This window comes from Sinocyclocheilus anshuiensis, unplaced genomic scaffold (assembly GCF_001515605.1).
Source record: "Sinocyclocheilus anshuiensis isolate Anshui unplaced genomic scaffold, SAMN03320099.WGS_v1.1 scaffold848, whole genome shotgun sequence".
Classification (NCBI taxonomy): Eukaryota; Metazoa; Chordata; class Actinopteri; order Cypriniformes; family Cyprinidae; genus Sinocyclocheilus; species Sinocyclocheilus anshuiensis.
In genome coordinates this window covers 840667-863843 of record NW_015549628.1, presented here as the reverse complement: position 1 = coordinate 863843, position 23177 = coordinate 840667, and the positions used below count along the sequence as shown (strand labels likewise).

Genomic DNA, 23177 nt, shown 5'->3' with positions numbered 1-23177 from the left:
AGAGCGGTGGGTTACGACCAATCTTGGACCTGCGAGTTTTGAATCGCGCGCTTCACAATCTGCCGTTGAAAATGTTGATGCAGAAATGCATTTTTGAGTGCATCCGTCCCCAAGACTGGTTTGAAGCGATCGACCTGAAGGACCTGTTTGCATCTCCAGAAACCACCCACTGCCAGTGGTTCTACTCCCTAACCGAGGCAATGCTCGGCACGGATGCACTGGCACACAGCTGGCCCCCGGGGCCTGCACAAATTTATGCTCCCCCCAGTGAGCCTACTCACACAGATGCTGTGCAAGATCAGGGAGGACGAGGAGAAGGTCTTGTTAGGGTGCTTTCACACTTGGTTCAATTGCTTGGTCCGAACCCGAGTTCGATTGCTCCCCCCTCCCCCTGCCCCCCCTGACTGTGTTCACATTATATTATTTGGGTCCAAACCGCGGTTTGTTTGCGTCAAGTCAGCAGTTGTTTACCCCGTTGCTCAGTAACTATGGCGCAGGAGAAGATGGCAAAATGCGTAGCAAGGCTCTCTTCAATTTTATATTTATGTTTTTGAACCCTTGGTTTTGTTTCCAAAGCTTCAGTACATAACGGCACTTACGTCTGCCTTACGAATGTACTGCAAATGCTCTAAAGAACTCTGAAGGTGAACAGAAATGAGATATACAGTTCTCTGCTTGCAGCGCATCAGTAACGCTCGTCAGGAAAGTGAGTGAAACACACAAAAAATTTTTATCAAATACGTATCAAATACGTAAAAGAGCTTTAGGACCTCAGAGAGCAGCTCTTTGTCTGTTACGGAGGACAGCAGAAGGGGAAGGCTGTCTCCAAGCAGAGGATGGCCCACTGGATAGTGGACGCCATCACCTTGGCATATGAAGCACAAGGTGTGCCCTGCCCGCTCAGGCTGCGTGCTCACTCCACTAGGGGTGTCGTATCGTCCTGGGCGCTGGCTCGTGCTGCCTTGCTAGCAGATATTTGTAGGGCTGTGGGCTGGGCAACTCCTAACACGTTCGCTAGGTTCTATAGCCTACGTGTTGAACCGGTGTCCTCCTGTGTTCTCACCTTAAATGGGTAGTGGCACTGAGAGGCCTGGTTCAGAGTCGGCTTGCGGCGTCCTTAACGCCTAGTTCTCCAGAGAGTTCCCTAAACGGGTTAACCCTGTCGAGTCCTCCAGCACTCCGGCGGCTGGATGTGGCGGAGCGTCCGGCGCCAGGCCTTTCATCCAATGAATTCCTGAAATCTGGTGTGAGGCTAGTGCCCATATAAGTGACCCTGTTGGGATCCCATATGTGTATTCCACGGTACAGTTACTAGGGCCGTGTTTCCCCTGGCAGACTACGTTCTGCCGTCTCTAAATGATGCAGCCCTGGGCCATCTCAGAGACTTCCATGTGCAATAGGGCCCTACGGGGTTATTCCACATGAGTAAATGTTACTCAACCCCCTCTGGGAGGAGGTGACTCCGCAGCTTGCCTCTTCCAAGTGGAAGGGCACGCTTTCCCAGTGTTATCCAAGTCCTACTGTTTGGGTTGCTCGAGGAACAGCAGTAGTCGACCTTCTCTGTGTAGAGCCTGGTCCTATCGTCTGCCTTATAGGAAGGGTAAGGAGGCCTACATGGGGCACTGGAGGGGGCAGCACCTGTGGCGCATTGGTAGGGATTCTCAAATTCGTCGGTCACCGACGTGACGTCAACAGTGACCGACTGAAAGGGAACGTCTCGGTTATTTGTGTAACCCTCGTTCCCTGAAGAAAGGAAACGGAGACGTCACATCCCGTCGCCACGGTTGTTGTACCACCACTGAGCTGCCGGGTCCAAAACATGAATTAATGCAGTGCACCTGCTGCCTCTTATACCTGCTCTGCGGGGTGTGGCAGCTAGATGCGAATTCCACATGCCAATGTCCATTGGCTCGTTTAGTTACCCTCGAAGTGGATGGGTCTCTCTGGCGAGATCCCCAAATTCGTCGGTCACTGATGTGACGTCTCCGTTCCCTCCTTTAGGGAACGAGGTTTACACAAGTAACCAAGATGTTCTCAACCCAAGGTCCACTTTCCTGCAGAGCTTAGGTAACAAGCTAATCAGGGAACCCCTGATTTATAAAAATATTATATCATAGTAATATATATTTTATGCTCTTTTCTCAGGCCCTGCCATATGTCGCTTTGCTGATAGCCATGCTGTTCTTCATCTACGCTGTCATTGGCATGCAGGTTAGTTTCATAATAAGTTGTATTTTTTGAATGCCACATGAATTGTGAGAAACATTCATAATCTATCATGCAACTGTCAAACAGATTTTTAAGAGTGCTATTTTACAACTTTTTTGCTTTATTAAGACAAATTCATATAAAATTGAGTTTTCAAAATACAGGAAAATTACTAACAGATTTATTTCAGAAAATGTAATTTATAATTGTATTAATATCTTTTTTTTCTTCCCCATGAACGCACAGCCGTTATGAAAAATAATCAAAGCATTAAAAGCATCACTTTTCACATTGTTGAAGTATCATGGGCAACCACAGCCACCAAAAATTAGTCAAATCCAATTCGAAAATGATATGTATAGCGAATCTATTTGGGTTATTTATTGTATTGTATTGTCATTTTTATGCTTTATTTTTCTGGTTGTCTTGTCTGTAATTAAAAATGACAGTTTTGCTAAATAGTATTACAGTATAAGTACTGTAATTGTAGCTGATATCTTGACTAAAATGCAAATCACCCACATTCAGTGCAAAAATTACACACTTGACCTTTTAATACAGCACAGTGCAACTTAGTTTGCCATCTTTCAGGTGTTTGGGAAAATTGCCATGGTGGACCACACACAAATCAACAGGAACAACAACTTTCAGACATTCCCTCAGGCTGTGCTTCTGCTCTTTAGGTCAGTGAATGGCACAGTGAGGATGTTAAAGCTGCAAGTTGGCAGAGTTTTAAATCTTTACAAAGATGTTTTTGCCTTTGGTTCTTATTCTTTTCCCTATTATATGCTACCACTTTATCTGTGTGTTTAAAGGAGTGTTTAATGTAAGATACAGCCTGCTTTATAGGATTACATTTCAGATTAATTGTTTCTTGGGTGTAGATGTGCAACAGGTGAAGCCTGGCAGGATATCATGTTGGCATGCATGCCAGGGAAGCTGTGTGACCCAGAGTCAGATTATAATCCTGGAGAAGAGATGACCTGCGGGAGCAACTTTGCCATCATCTACTTCATCACCTTCTACATGCTCTGTGCCTTCCTGGTACATACATACTAACTACATAAAGACTTCCTTTTGATTTATTCTCATTTTTATAATTACCTATTATAATATTATTATTTAGAATATTACTTTAAACCTCCAAAAATAATTTAGCATTTTAAGAATTTATTAAAGATTATTTGGACTCTTTGTTAACTGTTTTGTCATTTTGGAATCCCAAAAGGATATATTTTGTTTGTTTTTTCAGGGTTATTTTTTTTTAATGATCAGCAATGTTGTTCTCAAAAGTTGTACATGTGAATCAAATTAAATAATGTCTTGTTTTAGATCATTAACCTGTTTGTGGCTGTCATCATGGACAACTTTGACTATCTGACCCGAGATTGGTCGATTCTGGGGCCACATCATCTTGATGAATTTAAGAGGATTTGGTCAGAGTATGATCCAGAGGCCAAGTAAGGATGTGAAAATGTGTTTGTCAAGTCACCTTTATTTCTATTGCGCTTTATATAATACAGATTGTTTCAAAGCAGCTTGTAAACAGTAAAAAAAAGCAGTAATAAACAGGAAAATAACAGAATCAGTGATGCACACCTCTTCAAATATGAGACGAATTCAAATTCTACTGTAAAGCAGCTCTAAAAAACAACATTTGTGGCATTATTCAGCTCAAGTTAGTTCAGCTTTGGTTCAGTTTAGTTCAGTAACTGTAAAGTTCATATAAGCTATAAGCAGAAAACAATGGTGTTATTGTTCAGTTTGAATCAGTAAAATGTTGATTCAGTTCAATAACTGTCAATATTGCAAAATTGGTCAATTATGAAACAAATTCAATTCGCCTCAATTCTCAATATGGCAGTTGCTTGTCCAGAGTAGCAATGAGATGAAGAGTAAATGGAGAATTTTTCAGTCAGTGTTTCTCTCTTTTATTTTATTGCAGAGGCAGAATAAAACATCTTGATGTAGTGACGTTGTTGCGCCGTATTCAGCCTCCTCTTGGCTTTGGGAAGCTCTGTCCTCATAGAGTCGCCTGCAAGGTAAGACACACATTTATAAATAATGCATTTGAAAATTAGCAAACACACCCGACCCACCTTCTCACTCTTTCTTTTTATCTGTTGTTGTCTCTATTCCAGAGGCTGGTGGCTATGAACATGCCTCTGAACAGTGACGGCACTGTCATGTTTAATGCTACACTTTTTGCTCTTGTGAGAACTGCACTGAAGATCAAAACGGAAGGTATGTGCATTCTTCGCAGAACTACTAGTATTGGTTTGCAAATTACTTTAAACATTTTATTTCAATTAATTAATTCAAATCAACTCCTTTGCATCAGTTACAAAATATGTCTTAAAATGTTTTAGTGAAATATTAATATAGGTAAACATTTAATCTATGTAGTAACACTATGTATGGGGTTTTGAGTAAATACGATTTGAAAAAAAAAATCTCTTTTGCTCACCAAGGCTGCATTTATTTATCTAAAATATATTAATATTTTGACATATTATTACAATATCAAATAACTGTTTTCTAGTTTAGTATATTTTAAAATGTAATTTTTTTTCCCCTGTGATGCAAAGCTGAATTTTCAGCATCATTACTCCAGTCTTCAGTGTCACATGATCCTTTAGAAATCATTGTAATATGCTGAGTTGGTGTATCTTATAATTAACAGTGTTGAAAATAGTTGTGCTTCTTAATATTTTTGTGTAAGCCATGATACATTTTTCAGGATTTTATTAATAACTAAATATTCTAGTATTAAGTATAAATGTATTTACTGTCACTTTTGATCAATTAAATGCATCTTTGCTAAATAAAGGTATTAATTCCTTTTTATTTATTTATTTATTTTTTTTAATTCCAAATTCTTATTGACCCCTTTTGAACAGCAGTGTATATGAGTATGAGTATATTTAAGTATAATATCATTAAATGTTATTGCTTTTTGCATTCATGTAGTGAAAAATGGACAGTGGAAAATATTTTACTATACTTTGTGAATTAAACATTATATTACAAGTGTGGTTCCTCTGAAATCATCCATAAATCACCCTTTTTAGGCTGTTCAGAGTAAATGCATAAGTATAGTCATCAAAATATTGAAAATTTGCCTTTTTTCAGTCCTGGTTGGCAGTAGTGAATAGAAACTACATTGTGTTGATAACATGGTGTGTGTTTTGACCCAGGTAACCTAGAGCAGGCGAATGAAGAGCTCCGAGCCGTGATTAAGAAGATTTGGAAGAGAACAAGCATGAAACTTCTGGATCAAGTGGTGCCCCCTGCTGGTGGTCAGTTATAAAGCTCAGAGATTGTCGCCGCTAAGGAGAATACACATTCACAACATAGACGTATAATACCCCTGTCAACTCACACCTAAATTATCCATTTAGATAAAGATAAAAAATATCATTTTTGAACACACTTCAGTTTCCCAAATGTAGCATAAACACACACATACTATGCATTTGTGTCATGCACATACACACACCAGCTGTTGCACTAGCTTTTTCCTGCTGTTGTATTCTTAGTTTCTCCTGGTCGGGTCTCTGCGATGTTTGTTCTGTTCTGTATGTGTCGCGAATGCTCTCCTCTCCTGCTCGGTCATAGCTGTGCACAAGGTGTTTGTCACAGCTCCAGACTTATTTGTTCATTAATGACGTAATCAGCGACTAGTTGACTTCGACTCGACTTTCATCACATAAAAGTCGACTTCAAAAGATCAGAAGTTGTTTAACCCCTAGTGTGTGTGTGTGTGTGTGTTGAGCTTTGGGCTTGCATGGCAACTCAGGCATGCTGTGTTCTTCTAAAAATGTGTCTCTTTCTCTCTGTTTCTCTCTCTTTTCTACGCTGTCGCTCTCTCCTGTATCTGCTTGAGCTTTTCCGCAGCTTCCGTTCCTCATTGATTGTCTTTCTGTTCATGTAAAAGTTCAAATCTTCAGAATATTCTGAAGCAATTCTGTTTTAGGGTGGTGGCATGGAACTAATGTTGCCTCTTCTTTCCTGATCTGTCCCCAACGTGCTTGTTTAAAAAAAAGTGACACAGACCCCTGCTTCAGAATGATTCTCACGCACACACTTACACATACAGTACATGAACAGAACATGCAGATGAACACGTTATACTGTATACACATAGATGATTGAAATGCATATCCAAAAACAGGATATTAGACATGCACAGATACACCCACAGAAATGCAATGCTAATGTGCTAATATTGCTCAGTGCTGCTTGCTTGCATGTTCCCAGTAGAACTTAAACACATTTAGGTCTAGATTTTAGTGAAGTTAGATGGCTTAGCTGATGCGGTTTTTTTTTTTAAACCCCTGCCCTCACCTCAAACTTTCAGTTATCTCTCTCACATTTGCTATGCTAATGCTAACATGCTAATACTAATATGCTTACTCATTTGGTGACTCAAATTAGATGGGTGCCAAACCGTGAATATGAAATATTCTACAACTAACATTTACATTAAGCTGGTAGCTATATTTTGGAACAGGATAGCTAGTTTCTAGTTGGTCATTAGCTGTTTGACTTGCTGGTAGCTGATTTGTTGCTGGTCCAAGGTGGTCTACTAGCTAATGACCAGCTAGAATCCAGCTACTGTGTTCCCAAACACAACTAGCAGCTTAAGTTGAATTTTCCACATATTATTATAATTAGTCTTAGATCTAGTTGAATTTTATTACTTTTACAATACCATTGTGAATACAATTTGTAAACCTAACAACTATTAATTGTAATTATCTATATTTCTAGCATTAATGGCTAGGTAGAAAAACAGCACAAGTTTTGCATTTTATATATATATATAATTTTTCATTATTTATATACAAATCATTTTTTAATACTTTTATTACTACTTTTTTAGCATAGATGCATTCAAATGATTCAACATTGATAATAGTAATGTTTTTGTGCAGCAAAATAATTCAGCATATTAGAATGATTTCTGAAAGATCATGTGACACTGAAGACTGAAGTAATGATGCTGAAAATTCAGCTTGGCATCATGTGAATTGATTGCATTTTAAAATATATTTAAAATAGAAATCAGTTATTTTAAACTGTAATAATATTTCACAATATTACTGTTTTTACTACAATTTTATAAAATAAATTGTATATGCATTCAAGGTGACTAAAACAGCAAAATGTATCGGTGTCTTGTGATGTACAGCATATTTTGCTCATTTATGTGGTGTTTATTAATTAAGACCATCTGTGTTTATTATGTAGATATAGATCCTATTTTACGAGCCATTTGTGTAGAAATCCAGATAATTCTAAATGGGTTATTAACGTCTGATTCACAAAGCTCTTTTAATAGTACATAGTTCAAATAACATAAAGCATCTCATTGCGTCAGTTTCTGTCTCTCACCGTGCGTCACCGCAGAGGTGTGTATGCGTGCGTTGAAACTACTTGCTGACAGCGAAGCCGTGTGTGTGGTCTGTTCACTCAGATGATGAGGTAACGGTGGGGAAGTTCTATGCCACTTTCCTGATACAGGACTACTTTAGGAAATTCAAGAAACGCAAAGAGGAAGGCCTGGTGGGCGTTCACCCAGCACAGAACAACACCGCCATCGCCCTGCAGGTAAGCAGAATGTGCTTGGAGATAGAATTTTGTTGATTCTTTAGAGTTAATAAGTTGTATGTTCTTTTATGGTCATAATGTTGTTGGTTTTGGACTTGGTGCGTTGACGCTTACAGAAATCGCATCACTGAAGGTCATTCTCAAACTCTGGGGGAAAGCCATTTATATTTTTCATTGCTGAATTATTGTATTGTTAGCACAACTTTTTGTTCTTTATTTATTTTTGAATTGAATAGAATTAAATGTTCCTAAATGTACCCCAAGAGATTTCTTGTCAGCCGAATCCCTAAAATATTTAGTTAAAGAACCCCCTGAAATTAATATTTAAATTATTTAACACACTGAAATGTTTACAGCTCTCCAAAGTCATGACATATAAGTAAAAAAAAAGGGTTTTTAATGTTTTATTTTATTTGGTTTTAAAATATTATACATTATACATGCTCCTAAATAGCTGAAATTGTTCACTTTACATTTTGATCAAAAAAGTGTTTTTTATGCCAGAATAAGTTCCAATGTTATGTTAAAGGGGTCATATGATGCTGCTAAAAAGAACATTCTTTTACGCCTTCTTTCTTTGCGTGAACATTTGGGCGGCGTTATGCAAATCTTCCCACATAGTGAGGTAGATATGTGGGGGCGTGTTAGAACGAGCCGTTTTAGGTAGGTGTGGCTGACTCTGAACTTTTATAAAGAATATCTCTTTGGATTTGAGACTTTAGTCTTTGCAACTTTACAGATCTTCTTTATGCACCAAAAGCTTGTAACACTCCAAAGAGAAAGGAAAAATTGAAATCGCATCATATGACCCCTTTAATCAAAAGCAAATCCATATCAGTGTAAACACCCTGAATAATCAAAAAAAAATTACAAACTGTATTTCCTTTGCATGAGACCTTCTTTACCTTAACTGTATATCTCTGTTTCTGGATGCGCTAATGCTGTTTTAGCTTGAATATGGATCCCTCAATGTGATAATGGTGATCTGTAAATGTATTTTTGTCTGTTATACATGTAGTTTGAAGTGTTTGTATTCGTTTGCCATCACTTCAGAGTTATAATTCATGTATTATTGGTTTAAGATGTTTTGTTGGTCTCCATCCTCATAAATCAAACACTACTAATGGGTTTGATTTCTCTGCGAACATAATCCTTTTTTAGAGGTTTTTAGTGTGATTAGTTAACCATAGAAATGTTTTACACTTTTAAAATGTTAGAAATATTTTAAACACAAAACGTTAATGTTTCTAAATAGCATATGTGGCTAATATAGTATTTTTTTAGAAAGTCACAGTAAAGGCTAGCATCTTAGTTAAAGTGTATTAGTTGTAGTGTAATTACGGAAGCGTTTTCGTGTTTTTCCTCTTTGTTTACTGTGATTTGTTGTCATCTCACATGAATTTGTCCTGTCTGGAACTGTCTTCGTCAAGCTTGTGTGTCAATGTGTCTGGTAAACTGCCCCCTGGTGGCATGTGTGTGTGAGGGTCTCCGTTTTCAACATGTCGCTGCTGTTCAATGGCTTTCCATTCAAGAGCGGGTCCTTAGCTATCTTGTCATCACGGTTTCAGGCTGGCCTTCGTACGCTGCATGACATTGGGCCAGAAATCCGCCGTGCGATATCATGTGACCTGCAGGATGATCAGCTAGTAGACTTTATACCAGAGGAGGACGAAGAAATTTATAGGGTAAATTACTCACCTTTTATGACCACTTTCTCCTTATAAAATCGATCTGTACCTTATTGTCTCACTTTAACTGCCTGGTACAAATGAAAACAGTTGTTTTTAATAGTAACGATTCCTTAAGGGAGTTGCGATGAATTGTTCGCCATCCCTGGATGTCATACACACTTAGATTAAGACCTTGAATAGGGATAAAGTAGCCAAGTTGACAATATAAAAGGTTGACTTTATTGAAGATTATACAATAGGTACATTTGTATGGCAGGTTTGTAGTAACAACGTTAGCCTTAGTGTAGCATATCTAATTCAGTGTATCTGCATTTCTCTTGATTTCAAATTCAGTTCAGATTTAATCAGTTCATGAAATTCACTCACACCATACGCCATTTTACCTCCTTTCCAACTTCTTTTTCCCATGAGATCATTAAAAATGGCAATCAAATGACTTGGCATTGGATAAACGGTCAGAGACGCCATATTTCAATTTTTTGACAGCAAAAGGACATTTTTTTGTTTATTGCATCAGCGAAAGGACGATATTACAATTGCAGCCTGTACATCTATTCGTTAAGGGCCGTTCACACCAAGGACGATAACAATAACGATAACAATTGTTCAAATTCAATGAGAATAGTGAAGTCCACATCATGGCTATAAAGATAACAACACTGAGGGATGATATTGTTGGAATCACTTTTAGAACTATATTTTTTTCCAGCTGATGAACAACTAAAACATTGACAGCAAATCAGAATCCACTCCGAATCCGCATTTAGGCGGCAGGCGACAAAATTGCAGTGAACAAGTAAAATAAACAGAACCTTATCGTCCTTTGGTGTGGATATAGTTCTTTATAATTATAGTTATCTTTTTAGTTATTGTTCTTACATTTTCGTTTCATTTGTGAAATCGTAAATATGGCATCAACCCTGACTAAAGTCCATTGCGTATTTCTTTAAACTTACAAACACAAGTATATCTTCACAGCGAAATGGAGGACTCTTTGGCAACCACATCAACCACATAAATGGAGACCCCCGGAGGAGCTCCGGCCACCAGACAAATGCCACACAGCGCCCCCTGCAGGTGCAGCCACCTCCACATTACGCCCTCATGGAACAGCCCATGGGGCGCCTGGGACGCGCCAATGCCATGGCGCAGCAAAACCATCATCGCCGCCACCACCACCACCATCATCACCATCATCATCATCACAACTCCTACAACAAGTCGCCCAAGTCTACCAACATCAACCTCAACAACGCCAATGTGTCCAGCTTACCCAACGGAGGACACAATCGTTACTATGAGCACATGCCCGCTAACGGTTACCCGGGATCGTACTACGGAGAATACGACAAGCCCAGGAGCCCACATGGACAAAGGTGAATGCTTGTTTTGTTCATCCAACATCTTGATTTTACTATTTTGGGATATTTATTTGTATGTATTCAATCAATGATTTGTCAGTGTTAGCATTTTTAGATTTATAGATATAGATTTATAATAGCTAGCTATTATATTGTAATCTCATGTGTCACTGACTTCTTAAACCAATTCCTTCAATCTATTCGGATTGACTGGAATTGCTTTAGGACGGGAGTTTTTCAAGGTCTTAAGTAATTGATTTCTTTAGCAGATTGATGAAGAAAGTGACTTTTTAAACTCTGCATTCATTTACATTTATGCTTTTAGATGATTATTCATCTGCATTATAATCAGCTTTAAGGTTCGTTCAAATGTACCATTGTTTGCCGAATTTTCACAGGCGAAATCCAGTCATTTCAATTGGAATGGATGTGAGTGAAATTTCCCCATGCAGTTTTTGCAACAGCTTCAAGTTGGTCCCACAAATTCACAACAGAAATCTGCTTTGTTTTAAAGTGACTTCTGTGTGAGCTGGGCTTCGTTCATCGCTATATTATTAACAATAGACAACTGATCTTTTTGCCCTCAAAATTTGGCCGAAATTTTCCTAATGTGACCGTACCTTTAGATCATTAGATTTAAATTATTTTCTTTTTTAGCATTTATCCACCTTTGAATCAAACCACCTGGCCCTTGCCCTCCCACTGCCCTCCTCTCACCTACACTGGTCCATTATCTGACCATGGTGATACCATGTTTTCTTCAAGGTGTTTTCACAAATCCGATCTCACGAGTAAACGTAACTATTTTACAAGGTGCTGACTTCGTTTGAATTCATACGCAATGTTTTGTATGGAAATGTATGATTTTTAGAGAAAAATTTTGTATGAAGGTTCACACCTAAAACCACTCCTAAAGCTAACCGTCAATGAGGCTTAAGCAGATTGTACAAACGTACAAATGAAATCATATCTTTGCAACTTTACAGATCTTCTTTATGCACCAAGAGCTTGTAACACTCCAAAGAGAAAGGAAAAACTGAAATTGCATCATATGACCCCTTTAAGATGAATTTACCACTAATTTGCCAAAACGTAAAATAGTTACAAATTTCAATGAGTGTGTTGCTTTACTCTAGCGCATTTGATGCAAACCCAAGTCCATTTGAGATGTTTGCCAACCTTGATATTGGACGCCAAGATACAGTCTTTGCTGTCTCATCACTGTAATTAGGCCATTTCTTAGTGAAGGGCTTCAGAAACCTGACAAGATTAATGAGGCTTGGCATGGTCATCTGTGCAAAATTTAGCCAACATTAGACAATATGTGTATAATTCACAAAGACTTTTTGTTAAAAATCCTTGTAAGATTGACCCAAGGAATCGGAGAGGAAACAGAATTATGTTTTAAAACCAATTGGTTCATTTACAAGAAAAAGATAGTCCGAAATTTGGATGAAATTGAAAATGAATCAAATGTTCAGACCTTCCATAATCAGTTTCTACCAACTTCAAAAAGTGAAGCCAAAATTATCTTTTTGGTGCTTATTTAGCTAGCCAAACCACATAATGCAAAGTTAAATCATACGTGAGGGACGGAGGACATGTTTTTTAACTCGGGACAACTTTGGACAAAGCAATCGAATCAAGTGTGAAAACAGCCTCACATATATGAAAATGCTGTATATATCGTGTATATACTGTGTAATATATGTGTCCATCCATTCCTTTATCCTATTCCTCTGCTTTTCTCCACCTTTCTCTCTTTCCTTCCTAACGGAAATGCTTTCTCTTAACCATCTCTCTGCTTTCTGGAACAGAAGGCGCTACTATGAGACGTATATTAGGTATGTTACATTAGGTATTATATGTCCACATAGCAGGCACTAATGCTTGTAGAGAAACAGACGGTGAATGATAAGCAGAACTGTGTTCAGTGAATAACGGCGTTGGGATTTCCACCTCGGCCCTGTCCCATATGGTGCTTTAAGTTGACTTTACATGTCTGCGAGACTGGTGCTCTTGAAGGACTGAGAGTGCTATTTGGGACAGGGCCTTATACACACACACACAGACTTTCTGCAAAACTGGAACAAGTTGATAGGAACATGTAGTAAAGCATTAACAAATCAGGATGCGTCTTTTGGCGCTTTTCCACTGCGTGGTACGACTCTGCTCGGTACGGCTCAGTACGGCACGGCATGGTTCGGCTCAGCACGGTTTGCGTTTCCATTGCAGTTCAGTACCGCTTTAGAGTGGGCGGGATTATTCACATGTCGTTATAGTTGCGCCACCTCTACTACCACAACTCCTAAAAAAACCTTTTTCATTCCGCGTTGCCCCATCAAGCTCTCGCTGGAGGAACGTCTGTACTTCCGCAACAGACAACAAAACTTTTTGGTTGTTAAAAAAAGGTGCGCTCGTTCAAAACAGTTGCGTTCGATCCTTTGCTGGCTGTGCTGATTTAAATCTAGCGGTTCTTTTGTGTTTGTGTCGCAAGTTCAGTGGCGCAGGTAGTGACGATTCTCTCCGGCCAATCCGGATTGGGTGATGAAGGGAAAGAGGTGGGGCTTGTTGCATGTGTCTGCTGGATAACCGGTGCTAACAAAATGAAATGCTTGCCTTAAAGGATGACTCATCAGATTAATACTTAATAGAAATGCAAATAACACTTAAACACAATGTTTATTTATAGTTAAATTATTATGTGGTTTATTTTTCTAAAACAAGAGTTGTCCTTCAAGTTCACCTCTGCAAGGATGTTGAGATGTCTTATTTAATGGGCCAGTGGGGCTGTAAGTCTGTCTAGACCTTAGAGTAGATGCCATATCTTTCTTTGACAAAAGCGTGGCTATGAGTCATAGAAGTATAGTTTGCTCAACATTTTATTTATTTATTTATTTAGACAAATTCAAATGAATGGAAGAATGTTCTCTTTTTTCCCTTTTTTGATCACCTGCTGAATGGTACATGCAATGGTGGAAAAACTATTCTGAAGCAGCAATTTCCCAAGCAACATTATTCATGTTTTTAAATACTTATATTACAATAATGGCACTATTACTATTATTTTAGGTAGCTATTCTTATTAAAAAAAAACTACACTACGTTAGTAACAAAGTAGCAGCTAACAACATATACACTGCTCTAGGGTGCAAGCTCTTTTTTAATTATACTGAATATATTAAAATACACAATGTAAAAATAATTAATTTATTAAACTGTATTTTTCCAATCAGAACAGTATTTATCTATCAATGAATATGTAATAGAAAATACTCCAGTTTGTATAAAATATGTAATACTGTTATAAGCAAATGCATTTTCACAGAAAAAACACAATGTGGAGTTTTGTCAAGCTAGACAGCTACATGTTGTAAAAAGTTATTTTAGTAATATTTATATACTAATATAGTTTTATAAATAATGTAAATTGTTTATTTTATATTTTCAGTTTTCAGTTTATTTTGTATATTTTGTAGTACTTTTGTCTTATTATAATATTAATATTTAGGTTTAATTCATCTTATTTGAGTTCAGATTTAATTATTTCTAGTTAGTAATTTTAGTGTTTCAATCTCAGTTACATTTCAAATTTTCTTACTCCTCAAAATTTTGAATGTGAAAAAAAAATGTTAACAAAAATAAAACAACGCAAATAATACAGAATTTACCAAGCTTTGATGACTAGTGATCTGAAAAATTCAAATATAGTTAAAAGTGAACTATTAAGGCGAGACACTGCAGGTGAATAGGGTAAAAAAAAATAACTAATAGTTATCGTCTCACTTACCCAGCTGATTGATTACATTGATAATTGCAAAAATTTTTGAATTACAAGTTTTCTAAAATGTTAGGTTTAGATATGCAAATGAGTCATTATTTAATGAAATATGCGCTAATTTGCATATATTTATTGTACAAAAATCTAAACACTGGATGATGTCAGTTTCAAAATTCTTGTTTAATTTTTTTGACATATTAGAGTCAAGAGTTTTTACAGAGGGAATTTTGGATATCTCATTTTTGTCACTCCATAATTCAGAAAATGCTTAGAATGGACAGAAAACACTATATTTTCAAAATTTTGGGGGGATTAAAATGTTGTATATAATCAAGCAAATTACATATGAACAAATCCCTCTGTAAAAACCTTCAGGATATAGACAGGAATAAACATTTTAAGTTTGGTGTGTGTAAGTGCTACTGAAATGGAGATTTATGGCTCAATGAAGGAGAAAAAACTCATTTTGAGAAAACGGCCTTTAAAAATATGTATTATAATTGAAATCTATTGACACAGATAGATAAAGTGCTATAAAAGAAACACTTAACAGTGTCTTTTGGATGTTTTCTTTCCACTAGCCTGAAAAAACACTTTATGAAAAACCAAAAAGCCCAAAATCTCAAACTTGCATAAAAAAACTGTGTTTTTGCCTGCAGTGTCTCCCCTTAAAAAGAATAGCTGAACATAAGTTCACGAAAAAATATATATTGTGTAAACTGTTACTACTTTGAGTTATTATTTTGGAATAAATGTAAAAAATGCTTAAAACACTAACTTGATGAGATTAATACTTGGCTTTAATAAATAGAATATTGATTACATTGTTAATGTAAAAATATAAAATAGAATTTATTTTTTTTTCCGATTGTGTAATGTTTATTTAAAGGGGTCATATGATGCTATTTTAAAGATCATTATTTTGTGTATTTGGTGTAACAGAATATGTTGACATGCTTTAATGTTCAAAAAACATATATATATATACACATACAAACACATATTCTTTTACAATGCATTGACGTATTTATGTCTTTTATGTTTAAAGGTTCTTTATTACTTTATTGATATGACTGTTTGTCTTGAATAGTTTCTTTAATCCATGTTTACTTCATTTAGAAAAACTTTTCATGAGAGTGTTTTAATTTTATTTTTTTTGTTTTAATATTTACAGATAATACTTGTTACTTTGTAAATAAAGAAGAGTATAAATTAGCATGCAAGAAATTGATTTTGGTATCAACTAATGAAATATTATTCAATTTTATTACAACCCTACATGCCATTTACAGATCTTCTTTATGCACCAAGAGCTTGTAACACTCCAAAGAGAAAGGAAAACTTGAAATCGCATCATATGACCCCTTTAACCAAGTAAATGTGACTGGGACATTAATTTACATTTGATAAAAAAAAAAAAAATGGAAGACTTTGCCTCCTTATTTCAGAACACCACTGATACATATAAAATAAAAGCTACACTGTTTTAAAAACAGCTACTGTCAAAATAGTGAAGTTAGTAGCACTTTTAGTTAGCGAATGTTTAACACGGTATAATATATTGACCAGACTGTACTTCTTTCACATCTTCATTTTTATGTCAGTAAAATGTAGAGTATTCACTCTAAGGTCTATGCTTCACAGTCACTGAAGACATCTAGACTCGGTGCACTGAAAACTTCAAGCTGAATATCTCTGAGCTGAGACTAGATTTCTTAAGACTGTACAGCTATTTACTAAAGACTATATGCAGAAGCTAGAAGGGCCACGACACTGCTGACAACTGTCTTGATAAGATTTTGCTTGTTTTGAAATGAGGTCTAACCCCGTCACTGCACTCTGGAGCCGTACGTCTGCATGGTAGTGCATGGTTATTCGCTGACTCAGTGACCACAATCTAACCGGCCTCTCACTGATCTCTTGACCTTCGCGCAGGTCGCAGGGCAGCGACAGAAGACGACCCACTATATGCCGCGAAGAGGAGTATGAAGAAGATCGTTACTCTGGAGAGTACTACAGCGGAGAGGAGTTTTACGAAGATGACAGCATGCTGTCGGGTGACAGGTAAAACTGTTGCAACTGCTGCACGGCCCATTTCAAATAAATCACATTTACAGAAGTTCATCCGAGGGTGTTTACACGTCCTTGTGCAGGTACCCCAACAGTGACCAGGAATACGAGACGCCACGGGGCTACCATCATCCTGACAGTTACTATGAGGATGACGAGCAGCCCCTTTATCATGATTCATGTAGGTCACCAAAGAGAAGACTGCTTCCTCCAACACCGCAAGGCAAGTCTTGGGGTTCCTTACTTGGCCCTCCGCTTAATGGTTCAGCTTTGTTGAGCATCAGTGTCGGAAAATATTAATCGCTCTCGTTTATAGGTAATCGGAGACCGTCGTTTAATTTTGAGTGTCTGCGCAGACAGAGCAGTCAAGACGATCTTCCTCACCAGCACACCGCTCTTCCATTACATCTCATGCAACACCAGGTAACATTAAATACGACGCTATTGTTCTGTGACGTGGAGTATATGACATTATGATGTTAAGGCTGAATATGGTAATATTTTAAAGAATAATAAACCATATTTATTAAAATAGTATTAAAATTAATTCCTTCCTTTTTTGTTTTAATATTTACAGATAATACTTGTTACTTTGTAAATAAAGAAGAGTATAAATTAGCATGCAAGAAATTGATTTTGGTATCAACTAATGAAATATTATTCAATTTTATTACAACCCTACATGCCAGCATAGTATTATGTACAGCATTTTTTCTGCCTGAGCAGTGCCACAGGCTGATTGCCTCCATGCCACGCCGCATTGATGCAGTAATTCATGCAAAAAGAGGCTCAACCAAGTATTGAGTGCATAGAAATGAACATACTTTTCAGAAGCCTGACATTTCTGTTTAAAATATCCTTTTTTTTATTGATCTTATGTAATATTCAAATTTTCTGAGACACTGAATTTTGGGTTTTCATTATCTGTAAGCCATAATCATCAAAATGTCAAGAAATAAAGGCTTGAAATATTTCACTCTGTGTAATGAATCTATATAATATATGGGTTTCACATTCTGAAATGAGTGACAAAAAATATTGACCTTTTTCATGATATTCTAATTTTTTGAGATGTACCTGTATATTGCACTGTATATTAAAACAATACATTTCTATTGGCCACTGTACTTGTTGGTCCAGGTGATGGCGGTAGCGGGTCTAGACTCCAGCAGGGCTCACAGGCTTTCACCTACTCGATCTACCAGATCATGGGCGTCACCTCCTCCCACTCCTGCAAGTCAAGACCGAACGCCGTACTACACGCCGCTTATCCGCGTGGACCGTCCTCTGAGGGACAGCGCCCACAGCAGCCACTCATCCATCAGGAAGAGCTCGTGGTATACAGACGACCCTGAGTACCAGAGGAACTACTCGCCCGTTCACCTGCAGGTTCCACCTGAGTACAGAAACCAGTACCACCAGAAGAGAGGCAGCGCTACCAGCCTGGTTGAGGCGGTGAGTCTCAGACCTCTTTTGCCATTTATGAGATGTAGGCTGACAAACATTATGAAAATCAGTATCTTTTTTTAGCATTTTTTTTTTTTTTAAGTCTTGATGATTTTCAGGAGATGTCTGAGTATTTATGTATTTGCTATGAAACGCTTTCAAAGTTTATTTATTTAAAATTAATTTAAACAGAGCTAAGTAGATACAAATTGGAATGCTAAATAAATACATAAACAAACACAAGGAAAATATTTGTTTATGTATATTTTAGTGGTGTCAAAATTATTGCGTTAACGCAGGCGATACATTTTTTCAGTTTAACATGTTAAAAGTATTTAACTCAATTAACGCGGGGCGGAGCTAGGGTTGGCCACCCCACTCACAACTGCTGCTTCTGTCACTTTTTCTCTTGACAAGAAGTGCATTTATTCAGTCGCAGAACGACTGAGAACGGGAGACGTTTCAGACGCGCGCTCCAACTTCACTTCAGCGCCAGGCAGGAGTCAAACGAGCGCGGAAACAGTACTGTGCTCGAAGCGTGTGCTCTTCAATCGCACACACAAAGGCACCGGCGCGCGCTGTAGCCTGTATATTTTCATATCAAAGTGCGAATGAAACGACATGCATGCAATGTCGTGGTCAGTTAAGTCATGAAGTTACCAAAACCACGATTAAAGCTGCCTTAAAACTGTGCATGCATGTAATATGTTATATATGATTCAAATTTAAGAACATGTCTCTGAAATGGTTTTCAAAACTGTCCTGGAGCAGCCCAGCACTGTCTCCCTCATCTAACACACCCGATTTAACTTGTCAGCTCATTAATAGCGACTTTAAGACCTGAAGTGGGTCAGAAAAATATGATGTGTGTCAGATCCGTGTCATGTTCAGCAGCGGCAGCTCTTAAAGCAGCCAAAATAACCTAATAACCCAGCTGCTGTGATGTCTGTTAATCAAGTAAAAAAAATAAAAAAGAGGAAATCAGTAACATTTATAGCTTTAAGGATTCATTTATATTTAATTTAGAATTTAGTATTTGATAACTTCAATTTAAATTTCTGTATATTTCTGCTGAATGGCACAGGTAAATATGACATTTATTATAATGGGTTTATGTGAAGATTGTTTTAAGTTCACTTAAATTAGAAGTTATTTTTTTAAAGCCTAATAAATGTTAAAATTGATATCTGTCAATTACACTTTAATGTTGAATGGCTGTAGTCAACGGTTAAATATTAGGGGGAAAAAACTATTTTATAGAGATATCAGTAGTATTGGTATCAGTGATACTGGCCTTCGGTCATAAAAAAAGATGCCATTAAACAAATATTAAAAATATACTGTCTTTATATTGTTTGTACATTAATTTGAAGATTGAATGTAACATTATTGCAATATAAAAGTATCTTTAAAAATGTCAATGTTAGGTGGGATTAATTGCGATTAATTTCAGAAAAAAATGTGCGATTAATTTGTTCATTTTTTTTAATCGATTAACAGCACTAATATATTTATTAAAGTAAGTAAATTACCTATTTAAATTACTAATAAATTTACTTATTTATTATTTATTTTAAATCAGAAAAAAACATAATTTCAACCAACATCTACTGTGGCCACATAGTTTCAAATTGAATGCAAAAAATATATAAAATAAACACACAGAGAAAAATGTATGTATATGTTTATATTTACCAATAAAAACTATATAGTAATAAGATCTATTTATTTATTTATTTACTTACTTTAATTAAGAGAAACTGTCATTGTAACCAATTACATTTAAATTGTAAATAAATAAATACAACAAACAAAAAGAAGAAATATGTATAAAAAATTTATATGTATATTTACATTTACAGCCATTGTATCCATGTAGATTCAAATTAGAATGAAAAAAATATAAAATGAATACAAATATGCATATTTTGATGCATATTTACCAATATAAAAATATATAGTAATAAAAAGCTATTTATTTAAATTTTAAACCATTATTTTAACCAAACAGCCATTGCAGCCAAGTAAATTTAAAATGTAATGGAAAAAATACAATGAGAACATAAATAATTATGTATATTTTTATGTATATTTACCAACATTAAATGTATAATAATAATAATAAAAAGCTTATTTATTTATTTGCAAAATCATTGTAATGTGTTAAATATTACAACAGGCATGTTTCACTATAATATTGTAAACAGTTTTAAGTCAGAGACACTATTATATAAAGGCCAAATTAAAAAGTGCATTAAAATGACTGCAGTAGTCACAACTTTACATAACTTTGTATCATATCAATTTGGGCTTTAAATTTTTGATTTGAACATTTCTATTCAAACGCCTTGTGGTTTCATGCTAACCAGGGCAGAAGTATGTAAGACACTGTGTTTCCATTCCCTCTTTTGAATAGTTTCTAGTTTAGGGACCAAATGTTTTCTTCAGACAGTGACAGTATGTCATACTGTGTGTCAGTGAAGACTATGCTCACAAAACAAAGCATCATTTTCTCCTCCTCCTCTTTGAGCAGGTCTTGATATCAGAAGGACTGGGTCGCTACGCCAAGGATCCGAAGTTCGTGGCCGCCACGAAGCACGAGATCGCGGATGCGTGCGAGATGACCATTGACGAAATGGAGAGCGCCGCCAGCCATCTCCTGAACGGCGGCATTACGCCGGGAGTCAACGGCGTCAATGTCTTTCCCATAATGGGCCCCAGAGACTACGAGATGCAGGATGTCTCGGCTAGCTACAGCGACGAGGAACCAGAACTCGAACCCAGACCGCAGTACGAGGAGGACCTGGCAGACGAAATGATATGCATTACCACTTTATAGCACCTGGTTAGCGGCTGCTGCTGTTCCTCAGAAACTGATCAGTGAAACAAACAAATCTAAAGTAGATTTACTGGCTTACTACCTAAAGAAGTGCCTTCACAGCAGAGCAGAAAGGCACCACAAGAACGGACGCATCGGTGCCGCTCGCTCACTTCCTGTTCGCGCAGGAACTTGGCGCCTGGGTGGAGCTAATTCAAACTCTGAAGGTGAACTTTAATTGGCTGCTTGTACCGTCACTGCAGGAAATGGACCAATGAGCAGCGAGGGGCAGGGGTGAGGGGGCAGGCTGTTTCCACGGTGATGACAATCAAAACGAATGTCATTACCTCAGTCACTTTATTAAGGGTTTTGCATATCAAGCACGTTGCAAGCTCAATGCAAGCTAAGTACGGCATATCCCTCAACAAAGGCTTTAGTTTCGACTCGCTCCGTACGACTATTTTAGTACCGTTTAAGGTCAAGTGCATATTTTAGAGAACAAACGCTAATTCTACAGCACTGGTTTACAATAAGGATATCATGCAGGTTTGTGGATTTGGAGAGGATTTCAGCATTTGTGTTGAATGCACTAGCAGACAGGTTATTTTTTAAATTTAGGATAGCCTGTTTGATATTTCATAATATTCTGTAAATGACTTGTAATATATAAAGCATAAGAAAACTTTGTAAAGAGACATTATATTTTGTAATTATGTACTGTACAAAAAAGAAAATCAGCAATATTAATCCTAATTGATGTTATTGCATTACAAAAAAAGACTAAATTTGGTGTTATTTTAATAGGTACTGTACTTTATTATTAAATTCTTTGCCTTTATTATTTGCTCATATGCATTCTTATTCGTTTGTGAAAAGTATAGAACAAAAAAGCCAATTTTCTATTGAGGTTATGTCTGTGACACACCCGCACAAGATATGCAAGTTGTTTTCTCAGTGTCCGTTTCATAAGCGTAACCGACGTAGTGTTCCTTTAAAATCTACGGCATGCAGTATGGGGCACGAGCTTTGACCCCCTTTATGAGGACTTTAGTAGGGCTTACAGAATCGTGTCTTAATCGTGCTTTTGTTTGTGTAGATTGAACGAGTCTGTCGAATAGGACTTCCCGTTTTAAGGGTTCGTGTTTCGTTGCATATTTTGTGCCGGGGAGGTGCACAGGAAGGTGCAATGGTAAATGCTTTGTGCATTAACAATGCTGCTTAATTAGTCTGCAATTAAACTGTACGACCCTCACCAGGAACATGCTGCCACTTGGAAAAGCCTGCTGATCTATGAATAGCTGATCTAGTAATAGCGCACTACAGCAAGGGTTTCGGATTAGCGAATTATTTCTACCACTAATGTATTTAGGTGTGCTTTGAATACTGAAATCTTCCTTTAGTTTTATAATGATGTTGATTACGATGAAAAATGTGATGACGGGGGAGTTTTGGGTTGCTTGAAGTGCATGCTCGCATCATGAATCCTTAACGGAACAGTTCAGGCAAAAACGGAAATTCTGTCTTTATTCACTGACTGTCAAATCGAGTGGAAAAAGTTGCGTTTTGGAAATTAAAAACTCAATTCATTTTCTCCATAAGGGAAATTGATTTTTAATGATAACTGTTTGTTAATGTTTTGTTGAAGCCATCCATTCATATTATTTAAAAAAATTTTAACAGCTGAATTTTGTGCTGAAAAATGTCTTTAGGTTACGTATGTAACCATGGTTCCCAAAGCGAATCTCGACGCAGCTCGAGTTCCTGAAGGGGAACTACGTTACCCTTGATTCTATACGGAAAATTCAACCAATTACAGAGTCACATCTCCCAAGAAATATTCATATATATGCATTATTTTGCAATAAACCGAAACTTAAAAATCCAGTTTCTACACATATGATCCACAACTTAGTTTTATATTTCTCCATCGTTTTAAATTTTTTGACGTTTGACTGTCATTTGCAGTGCTTTATGGGATTGTAGTTCCCTTTCAGTCGGTCACTACGAGTCACGTCGTGACCGACGAATTGGGATATCGCTTCGATAGACCAATCTACTTCGAGTGTAAACAAAAGGAGCCAATGCACATTGGCATGCAATTATTGCATCCAGCTGCCGCTGATCACAGCGTGAGTATAATAAGGCAGCAGGTGCAATGCATACCAGCTTTTCGCTTCGGAGCCGAGCGA

At 37.0% G+C, this 23177-nt stretch overlaps 1 protein-coding gene across 2 annotated transcripts in view; it reads left to right on the top strand.

Moving 5' to 3' along the window:
• LOC107659558 (voltage-dependent L-type calcium channel subunit alpha-1D-like) overlaps positions 1 to 22527 on the top strand; it is an 83989-nt gene extending 61462 nt beyond the window's left edge. For both annotated transcript variants that reach the window (XM_016448547.1, XM_016448546.1), the window contains 16 exons: positions 2146 to 2211; positions 2800 to 2891; positions 3093 to 3252; positions 3541 to 3668; positions 4154 to 4250; positions 4350 to 4452; positions 5406 to 5507; positions 7688 to 7821; positions 9390 to 9506; positions 10491 to 10888; positions 12691 to 12717; positions 16590 to 16718; positions 16808 to 16947; positions 17041 to 17147; positions 17865 to 18179; positions 20704 to 22527. In XM_016448547.1, the coding sequence (XP_016304033.1) occupies positions 2146 to 2211; positions 2800 to 2891; positions 3093 to 3252; positions 3541 to 3668; positions 4154 to 4250; positions 4350 to 4452; positions 5406 to 5507; positions 7688 to 7821; positions 9390 to 9506; positions 10491 to 10888; positions 12691 to 12717; positions 16590 to 16718; positions 16808 to 16947; positions 17041 to 17147; positions 17865 to 18179; positions 20704 to 21009 (2421 nt within the window). In that variant the 3' untranslated portion in view covers positions 21010 to 22527. The remainder of the gene's footprint in view (positions 1 to 2145; positions 2212 to 2799; positions 2892 to 3092; positions 3253 to 3540; positions 3669 to 4153; positions 4251 to 4349; positions 4453 to 5405; positions 5508 to 7687; positions 7822 to 9389; positions 9507 to 10490; positions 10889 to 12690; positions 12718 to 16589; positions 16719 to 16807; positions 16948 to 17040; positions 17148 to 17864; positions 18180 to 20703) is intronic.
• Positions 22528 to 23177: the final 650 nt, after the last annotated feature.